The sequence below is a fragment of the Echiichthys vipera genome (assembly GCF_963691815.1).
Source record: "Echiichthys vipera genome assembly, chromosome: 19".
Taxonomy (NCBI): domain Eukaryota; kingdom Metazoa; phylum Chordata; class Actinopteri; order Perciformes; family Trachinidae; genus Echiichthys; species Echiichthys vipera.
This window is the reverse complement of record NC_139844.1, coordinates 17,924,912-17,935,942: the sequence shown is the minus strand read 5'-3', so window position 1 is coordinate 17,935,942 and position 11,031 is coordinate 17,924,912. Positions and strand designations below refer to the sequence as shown.

Here is an 11,031-nt window from a genome sequence, read left to right as displayed (position 1 = left end):
CAGTACATGAGGGAACTGACGTTGTTGGCTTGAACTCGTCGCTGATTTTCAACTTTATTCGCGCCGCTTGAGACTCTTCAAACACTCCATTCGCGCCGTCTCAAACTGAATCGCAGGTCATCGCGCCATTTACATTTATTTTTCAATTTACGTCAGCCGCGTTTGGTCTGAACGCACCTTAAGGGTTTAAAAATTGCACTAGTTTATTTTTTTGTAACAAACAAGCTAATGCTTATTTCAACATTTTCTTCAGCTTTGCAAGTGTCAGAAGACGAAGTGTAATGTAAGTGCATGACTGTAGGACAGAGAACGACCATCTCTGATTTTTTTTTAATAGTACATTCTGTTAAAGAAACTCAAGATGTTCAACAACTCTGTTTCCAAAGAAACCAAATCTGCCATGGTGGACTACGGGGAGGTAAAGTCAGACGTTCTGGGAACATTGGGGTTCCAGTGGTTAAGCCGAGCCCACAGTGGCTTCTCATGACAAGAACAGTATTTTAATGTGTATGTCTACTTTGAATTCAATTTTTAGTTTTGTTTTGAGGTATTTTTGCATTCAAAGTCAAGATATAATGTTGTACCACATTCAGCTTGCTACTTTATGATCACCTGTGCACATTTTCAAAGCCCACAATTAGCCAAAACATTTATTTAAGTGAGAAAGAACAGTGCAAATGAAGTGCTTCCATTTTAGTTAATCTGTGTAAAGTTAGTTAAACTCTGAAACAACTGCCTGAAAATGCCTCTGTGAACAATCAACAAGTGAAAAAACATTTTAATTTTTGCTACGTGATTATCTGCTCTGACTGCTTTGTTCAGTAATCTTTAGATTTTCAACTTAAAGCTTGGGTAGGCCGTTTTTTTGTGTGTGTCCTTGGGCACGTGTTACATGGTAACTTTTCAGCGTATTTTAATTGATTTTGCCTGAAAGAAAGTTAGTAATTCTGCTAACCGTAGCCAAAGTCCCGTGGCTGCTGCTAACTAACAGAGTGGCTAATGCTCGCAGCTACGGTTAGCAGAAGGCTAAACTATTAGCATCATTTTCTCTCGTCTCTGAAATGCTTCACCCTTATTTATGTGTTTTATTGATAAACATGAACAGGAATCACAGTGTGTCAACTCAAAGAGCTTTACAGACCCAGAGATTGCAAAGGAAACAGGATGTAATGTTATGTCACCATATAATGTGATCAAAATGGCTAGAATTCATACAAGTTACTGTGTGAAGTGTGTGCGTAGGCCTGTGTTCGTCTGGTGGGCGAGGCTTTAGACGGAGATGGGAGAGCTGAAGGAGGAGGGCTGTATCTTCAGATTCTGGTGTTTGTTTTTGCTGCCTCCCCCAGCTTTAATGCACACTTGAGTCTTCCTGTTTGAACCTGGTTCTCACTCACCATTGATAGAAAATACCCTACATTGTTGTCACATTATCAAATGCATATGTACACACTGTGCATCAATATTTAAAAGAACTAAATTCAGTCATGGTTAATAGTTTAATATATATTTGATACAATTTGCACTTGGAAGCAAAATGGTCCAGAATTTTCACTCATGAGAAAATTTCTTCTGGATTGCCAACGCTGTTACAGAAGTTACTGAAGAGAAAACAACGTTTATCACCTAGGACCAAGCGCTCAGAACCACTGATGAAGACGAAGATGTGTGATTTTCCAGTGGACAGCCCGCCACAGTGTACCATTTGGAAAGTGGATGAATGAATCTTCATGGTAAGTATGGAAGAAGCAGAAACACTGGTATTTTTAGAATTTGTAAGAGTGAGAGACATAATTTACTGATTCATTAGTTTTAAAATAAATGTGATTTACACTCCGTATATCCTGTACATACACACAGAATGACAATAATGAGCTGTGCTGAGCATTAAATGTTTTTTTCCTCGTGTGGCGTGGACCTTTTTTGTGCTTGTATAAGAAGAACGCTTCTCAAAAACTGGAAAAAGTCCTATGTTGCACAATAAATAAAAATCTCATTGCTATATAATATGGTCGATATAGCAAACTACAAAAAAAGTGAAACTACTCAAGATGCGACAAAAAACAGCTGGTAAAGCCTCAGTCTGCCGTACGTGTGCGGATTGGATTTGCGCACTCACCTGTTGTACGCTCTTCATTAAAAACAAAACACTTTGCTAATCAAGACACACGTAAGTCCACACTGTGACAGTAACCACTGTGGCACATGATGTCTTCTGGTTGGTTCTCATCCAGAGTGAGGACTTTTGAACTCAGCTGGGACTTCACTGTCCAGTTTACAGATCACCTTGTAGATTGCTTTCTTCCACGATGGATCACGGTCTTTGCCCACTGAAATGGCAATGTAAAATTCTCTCAATGTAATCTCTGCCACCTCCAGGAATCTATCAGGGACCTGTGAAACCACAGAAGACGATTAAAACCATAAGACGTTTTCCATATAAACTGTTTAGATTTTATAAAATCTGAATCGGGCCTGGAAAATCGAGGTAAGCCAAAACATGGCAAAGGGACTATGATACAAGCTTCACTGAAATGATCAATATCAAACTGCATCAACTGTAGTACACATATCACCTGTGACCTTACTCTGCTTTTATTACTTTTTTAATGTGACCCTTGGGTGTTTTTATGTTCCTAAATAACTCTACAAATGTATATTGTAACTCTTGTTTAAACAATACAGGAGCTGGAAAGCGGTATTTTGTTAAGAGATTAAAAGTCGTTCTCAAATTTCAGTCCACTGTTGAAGACCTAAAACGACACGAGGAGAACCTGCATGTGTGTGGCTCAGTTGTAATCATTTGTAAATCTCAACTTGCAAACACATCAACCTTCCCAGAATAGTCATCCTCCACAGGTATCACACTTTCACTGTTAACCTGCGCACTTGCAGAAAAGAAAATCTGTTTTATAATGTTATTAGTATTGTTTTTGTGACAAATGCAAAAAATATCCCTGCTCATGAAATTGTCGATCCTATAAAAACTAGAGCCTGATACTGATACATCTGCATTGAGCTAATAATGGCTGATATATATATATATATATATATATATATATATATATATATATATATATATATATATATATATATATATATATATATATATATATATATATATATATATATATATATATATATATATATATATTATGTTTATAACTACATGTTTAAGGAAACCTGAGTAATCAAACCATTTTTAAATGTTAGCTTTTAAGACCTGTGAAGTTTTTCCTCACCACCATTTGGTCAAAAAGCCTACTTTAAATATCAGAATCAAATGTGTAGATCTACCATGAAGTTGTGTGAGCACATTTGAGCTGCCCAGAGGATGGACCCGTTCTGTTTTGGATATTCGAAGTGCTCAGGTTAGCACACAGAATCTAGAAGAAGAATATCCTACAGTTCACTGAGGCATTTTCTCTCACCCTAAGGCATGTCACAGTCTTCAATATGACAGTGTAACACCTAAGATAGTGTCGCCTTGGTGGCTATGTGATGTCAGTGTTTACCATGGACCATATATCAAGATGGACAACACGTCTCCACTTGCTCCCACTGTACAAAAGTGAAGCCAAAGATACGGGCGCCATCATGTTGTAATTTTGCAACCAGAGTCTGTACAGTAGGGATTGGGCAGAGGAGCCATGTCATTTGACTCTGATCCACGCACGTGCCCGACCAATCGCGAGTCGATCATAGCTGTCAACCATGATGTTTCACCAAACTTAAAATAAAAAAACTTGCAAAAACATCGCCGTAATTTAAACTACGCAAAATACCAGAAATAATCTTTGGGAAAAATGTAAATGACTTGTACTTTGATTTTTCAGTTTGGCCCATGTCCCATCAGCTAATATGGAGGTGGGAGGATCAACGACCTATACTGCAGCCATCCACCAGGGGGCGATTGAGACCTTTTGGCTTCACTTGAAGTGTAATTCCAGCCTAAAACCATCCCAGGGTCTCTTTCGGCAAATACACTCAGCAAATAAGCCATCGAGAATTTTTTTTACGTGTAACAACTATTAACAGAGATATCCATGAGAGTCACTTAAAGTAGCCGGACGTGGCTAACACCGATTAGCTCGGGGCAGCACGGTGAACACATTAAAACGGCTTTTTTTAACCATTAATACTTCTCATGATAACACCAAACCTCTGCAGTAGCATGATAACAGTCTCTACACATAAACTGAAGCATCAGTGGGCTCCCTCCTTTTGGATTGCATTTGGTAATTGACTTGAATGGACTTCACTGTAAGAGGAGCTGGTACAGGGGCCAGTTGGTAAGTCTTTCAAAACACTCTGGGTTCACTAACTACGTTGTTGGTGCTTTGTTTTATGTGTAAGGACTCTTTTCATGCTACTGCAGAGGTTTGGTGTTCATTTGAGCAGTGTTAGTGGTTAAAAAAGTAATTTTAATGACTTCACTGTGCTGCCCCGAGCTAATCAGTGTTAGCCACTTCCGGCTGTTAGCGACCGTCCCGGATTTCTCTGTTAATAGTTGTTGTTACACACAAAAAAAGGTGAACCTTGCAGAACGCCTGGCAATGTTAAAGTGATTCTTTCCTAAATGTGAAGTAAGGTTTTGCCTCACAGCACATTTAAAAAATTAGGGGAAAACGAACATATGATTCAACTTGCATGGATTTGAATCTCCATCTCCATATATTTAATAAAAAATTAAAAGTAATATAATGACCCTGTGTCCCTCTGCCACTGATGCCTCATAGAAGTCCATCTGTTTTTTCATGCTGTAAATAATATAGTGAACACAAAAAATGTAACAACTTACCAAATTACACGGAGTCTCAAATTATCTCAAATCTCATTCTTCATTAAAAGGCTGAGTTGTGCATTATATTCAGAAACCCTTATAAGTATTATTAATCAGCTGAACTCATTATTATGGTATTTACTCAGAAATGTTAGTCGTCTTATTATAAATCCTTATTTAAGATAATCAGTATTTAGTTTCCTTAGTACTTCTAAAACTCATATTCAGTCTCGCTGTCCTTTGATACTTGTCACTGCGATATTATACGTTATAGTTGTGCCAGTCAGTAGAATTAGTATTCAAGTTATGTTACTACATGTTGAATTTGTAGCCGTCTGTGTGGAGGAGTACACACGTAGGCGGGTTAATATGTTGCGATCAATGTGAATATATACGGGTAAACATGAACGCTGTTTAACTGATTTAAAAAATCACTGATTGAAGAGAAAGTGCTAATCACAGCGACTCCAACAATCCTTTCATGACAGCATGTATCCATGCATATGAATACACTATCACTATTTTCTGCCTAGTGACGATTTAATAACTGGATGAAGGTAAAATAATCCACACTGGGGTCAACCAGATGATTTTATGAAACTCTAGAAGCCTTTTATTTCTTACTTTGAACAAAAAGGGATGTTTCCTTCCCCCTCCTCAGTTTACAGTCTGTTCCTGTTTCGTGACTTTTTTCCTGTGATGAGTGTGTTTGAGTATCTGTGTGTTTGGTATATTTTGTCTATATGCTGTTGAGCACCATTGTCACGTCATTAAATGTACATGTTGGAAACGTTTAACATTTTTTTAAAAGTTCGATACATTTCAAATTCAATTTCCCTGGTCTATGCATCATCTTGGAATTATTTGCATGCAGTAACACAACTAATACAACCAATCCTTCCTGCTGCTGTCAGACTTTACAATCAGCACTGCTCCCAATAGACTATTGACCTTATCCTGTACCCTGCACTGTGCAATATGCCTGTACTATGGGCACTTCTGTTTTTTGCACTATTTGGACATATTTAATCATATTTATTCACTCCATATTATATTATTACAAACAAACAAAACAAGAACAACTGCACTATATCATGTGAATATGTATATATGTCTATTTCCATTCCTTCCCTTTTTAAATTTAACTTTATTGCTTATTTTTGCCATTTTTTATCTTATTTTGTCATATTCTGTTGCTGCTGTGACAAAAGAATGTCCCCGTCTGCGCGACATTAAAGGTTTTCTGATTCTGATTCTGAATATATTAGACATGTGTTGACACATACACAAGCTCCACTAATGAAACATGTCTTTAAATTCTCTAACCTCTGTACTAACAGTGAATATCAAACATTACTGAAGCAGTTTACATTTACTTTATGTATTTTATATAACCTACAACATATTAGGAACACTTGTACTGAATTAATCTTATTAAGCCATGATAGCTACAAATAAGGAGATCCAGAGAAGTGGACATATATAAAGGGCAACACACATACATCTAACAAGTAAACCATGCATATGATCAAGATGAGACAATAAAATGACCTCAGTGAAAGCTCCAAAAGAAAAAAAACACTGTGACTGTTTGATGGAAAACATCACCAGTGTCTTGTCCATTCAGAGCAGTAAGAATTATAGTAGCATCAGTTTACCTGGCAGTCGTTGGCTTTGTTGTAGTGCATGTTGAGAGCCCTGAAAAGTTCTGATTCTCTCCCCACAGTCAGACCCCTCACGTCGGCCACGCCTTCTAAGAGAGCGTGCCGGGCGAACTTCTCCATCTGGATGTAGTAAAACTCCCTGAAGTTACTGAACCACTTGATGAGCTGAGAGGTGATGCAGCGCGTGAACTGAGGATGAAAAAGGTAAGTGAGATGACCAAACTGTGTAATATTGTAATTGTCTTTTGTAGGTGAGAGAGAAGCTGCTAAACATGTTTTCCTGTAATAAAATCTATAAAGCAAATAAAATATGAACCATATTTTACACATTGTTTAACAGAAATGCAATATTGATGTAAAGCTGTTAATCCTGATCCTTTTGCTCGCTTATAATGTTTTAATTGCAAATAAAAAAACTAAATGTATTAACTTGTCTGGAACTGATTCATTATTCTGTGGTAAAATGTTGAACGATCAAACTGGTTTGGGGTCATAAAACATGTTGCACATTAGAAACAATATACATTTTCAGACTGCTGTATGATTCAGGTTGAAGATTTTCTGCAATAAATACACTCACCGGCCACTTTATTAGGTGCACCTGTCCACTGCTCTTTAACGCAAATTTCTAATCAGCCAATCACACGGCAGCAGCTCAATGCATTTAGGCATGTAGACATGGTCGAGACGATGTGCTGCAGTTCAAAGCGAGCGTCAGAATGGGGAAGAAAGGTGATTTAGGGGGACTTTGAACGTGGCGTGGCGTGGTTGTTGGTGCCAGATGGGCTGCTCTGAGGATTTCAGAAACTGCTGATCTACTGGGATTTTCACGCACAACCATCTCTAGGGTTTACAGAGAATGGTCCCGAAAAGAGAAAAGATCCAGTGAGCGGCAGTTCTGTGGGCGCAAATGCCTTGTTGATGCCAGAGGTCAGAGGAGAATGGCCAGACTGGTTGGAGCTGATAGAAAGGCAACAGTAACTCAAATAACCACCGGTTCCAACAGAGGAATGCAGGAGAGCATCTGTGAACGCACACCACCTACTTTCTGGCAGAGAGGTAACGGCAGCAGAAGACCGCACTGACACACTATTAAGCACCAGGTGCACCTGATAAAGTGGACGGTGAGTGTCTGTTTAATGCAAAATACAGAAAGTTTACAGTGAAACTAAGGTTTGTTTTGTTACTAGAGTTGTTTAAAATTACACATGTGTGGAAGAACTGCACTGGTGTTCATTATTGCAAGTATTTCCTCACCTGCACATCGTGGAAACACATCTTCAGTACCAGTGAGCTCGGGTAGCGGGTGTAGAAGAACATGAGTTTTGCTTTCTTCAGATGATTTGTGGTCAGTCCCTCCTAAATGTACCGGTGTTAAGGGTCAAACACACACATCCTAGACATAAGAAACAGCAGGACTTATTATAAAGCACAAACCTCAAAGTAAGATAAGATTTTTTTGGACCTCAAATAAGCAAAGGAAGAGTTATTACTGACTCACCGCTGATTGATTCTTAAAGCCACAAAAAAACATCATAAAAGATCAATATAGAAACTTGCAAAGGATACATTCAGCATGTACAGGTTACTCTTCACCAGGCAATCGGACTCGACCTTGACACGGGGGAGACACAGGCTTTCCAACAGCACGGGATCCACCGGCACAGTGTGAGTCTGTGGGCTTCGGACACATCTGGAGTTCACCTTTGACCTCACTTTGACTGAGTTTAAAGGGGCGTCAAACGTCTCAAATTTCGCTTGACCAACTTCATCGTGCAAGCGCCTGAGAGCGCGTTGACGGGCAGGTGTGTTGTGATTCTTCGCTGTAGGCTGATCTTCATGCAGAGCAGAGTCATGACCAGACGGGACTGGAGTTTTGGGACGTCGGTGAGTTCTTGGTCCGGACTGGAGGATAAACTTGTTTTCTAGTTGAGGCTTTTGTACAACCAGAGCCAGAGCTTCGGTTTGAACATGTGAAACCCCTGCTTTCCCACAACAGGAAAGTCTTGATTTATCATCTTTACCAACCGGTGACTGAAGAGGCACATCGGTCTCTACCTTGCCCTTGTCGTTTGTCTTCAGAAGAGGCATGCTTTTGAAAATAGAATCGATGCTCCTGCTGACGGCTCTGGACAGTTCGTACTTTAACACATCTGCCATCACATTTATTCTCCCAGGTTTGGATTGGAAGTAGTTCCTCAGCTTCACCTTCTTCCATCCTTGAGGTTTTCTACTTGAGCTGCTCTGACACTCACTGTATGAATCTGTAAACGTGTCCCTGGGAGATGTTTCAGGAGAATCGTTCCAGGTGGGATATTTCTCGTCCTCTGTGGTGTCGGTTCCTCCATCCACACCGTCGAACATTGTTCTGAGGTGCTGATGCTGACACTCGTGCTGCTTTCTCGTCGCCTGGCTGCCAGATCCTCTTCTGTCCATGTGCTCCTGATCTTCAGCCGTTTCATTTTCCTGCACGCCGCGTGACTCCTCGCACTCATTTGTCATCGCATCCGTGCAGTGCATGCCAGGAGAGCCGGTCATGCCTTTGATGATGTTTTCTACTCTGGCACGCTTTGCTTGATGACCACTGTTCAAGTTCCAGTCATAGGGACCACAACAACTTGATGCAGGAGATGGGTGCCTTCTCGTGGGTACATGCCCAGTGGGGCTGTCTCTAGATGGATTGTGCTCAAGCTGCCCGGAACAGATCAAACTGGAACCAACATCACCGTAGCTGTAATAAGCACTCCGTGGTCGCATTTTTAAGTCCTTGCAGTCTTTGTGTAAGGGCACAGGAACACCTGACATCTCTGGGTTTGACAACACAGGGTCAGGTTGAAAAGAGGAGAGGTGCTCAATGCAGCCGTCAGGGCAAATGCTGCTGGAAGAATACATACCTTTGCTCCAAAGACTTGGAAAAAAGACATGAGAACCGATTAGTGTATAATGCAGAACATTTTAAATAAAATTAATTCCTGTAATTCTTGGAGATGTTGTAAAATTAAAATGTTTTTTTCTTATTGCACAAACGTGGATCTGAATTGCTTTGCAAGTAAATCACAATAAAATAAAATGTTAATTTCCCTCACTTTTCACTAGATTAAGAGGTGAGATAAACATCTTAAATTACAGTTTGACATGACAAAGTTAAAACTAAAATGTATGGCTTGGAAAATACAGTGCAGAGTATTATACAACTCACCCGTCGCCTGTCGAAAAGGACCCGAGAGGCTGCAGCTCTGCAGCTCTGCAGGAGGGACTCAAGTACTTGTAGCAGTCCAGCAGCGAGCCCCTCCAAACAATCAGGAGGTGTGGTCAAATACGCCAACCTATAAAACGCTGTGTATGCTGTTTTAATCAGACTATATGAGGAATTCAAATTATATCTTTCTTTTAATTAACGAAAATATTCATTTTAAACATTTGTTTCCTTACATATTCCAGAGGTATACACTGGGAAAAAGCCTAAATTATCTTATAATGGCAGTTCAATATTTTTGAGTTTTAGGTTTTCCATAGTGATCAAATAGGATTTGAAATCTGGATCTTTAAAAATATAAAAGGGGGGTAGTTTGTTAAGTCAAATAGTTTTACAGATTTATTATTTTGCGAAGAAATTCAAATTATATCTAATTTCTTATCATTTTCCCAGAACAGTGTGTGTTATTGAAAGTAGAGGCCCAATGCAGCAGGGAATGGTACAGTCATGTTACAGTTAAATGATTGTATCTGCATTTTACTTTTATTTTTTAGGGAATTATTATAGTTATTATATATATATATACTATATTATATACTGTAGATTATACTACAGTTATAGTATATATTTGATATGAACATATAAGTAATACATTTTATATATTTGTTGCGTTAAAAAACATAATTAATAATAAACGAAAATGTTAATTATTATGAATGAGGAAGCTTAATTAAAATGAGTGATGGAGAAGGGTAGGGATTAGATAAGTGCAAACTTCCTCCCACTCCTTTTCAAACATGCTTTTCTTTTCAGCAAATGTTTTTCATTCATGTAACTAATTATGATTTCTATTTTGTGAAACATCGTAGTTTCCTGTGACAATTTCTGTTTTTTTTCCTTTTGTTTTTACATGTTCGAAATAAAATTTCAATCAATCGATCAATTGATATTATTTAAGTATCTTTCATAAATACTCAGGATGTTTTGTCAGGTTTGAGTTCAAGGTGTTTTTCCCCACATTTTTTTATTGAATTTTGAAAACAGGCAAAAAACAAAAACAAAAGCAACCCAACATAAATCCCACTATCCCTCCCAACAACCCATGTCAGACATAGTCACATATAAACATATGTATAAATAACATATAACATAAGTAGATAATTAAGGTACAATGAAACAAAATAGAGTAAAAACTACAGCTGATAGCAAAAATCATTAAAGTAATCCAAGCATCAGGAATAACAGCGAGACTATCTCTAATAAGAGCCGTCAGTGGGTCAAAGATCCCTGCTGTGAAAACCTTCTCTAACCAGGTATGGAAGCTTTTATTGGACAAAATGATCTATAAAAGCACAGCATGTTGTAAATCCATACGATTCACAGGTATTTGA

General features: G+C 38.6%; 1 protein-coding gene across 1 annotated transcript; it reads right to left on the bottom strand.

Annotated features, from left to right (window-relative positions):
• Positions 1 to 2,223: 2,223 nt before the first annotated feature.
• On the bottom strand, positions 2,224 to 8,982 carry LOC310961708 (prospero homeobox protein 1-like; the record flags this gene model as incomplete). Its single annotated transcript, XM_083933918.1, has 4 exons — positions 2,224 to 2,391; positions 6,439 to 6,633; positions 7,702 to 7,803; positions 8,014 to 8,982. The coding sequence occupies 4 exons, from the start codon at positions 8,980 to 8,982 to the stop codon at positions 2,224 to 2,226; spliced, it is 1,434 nt and encodes a 477-aa protein (XP_083790044.1).
• Positions 8,983 to 11,031: the final 2,049 nt, after the last annotated feature.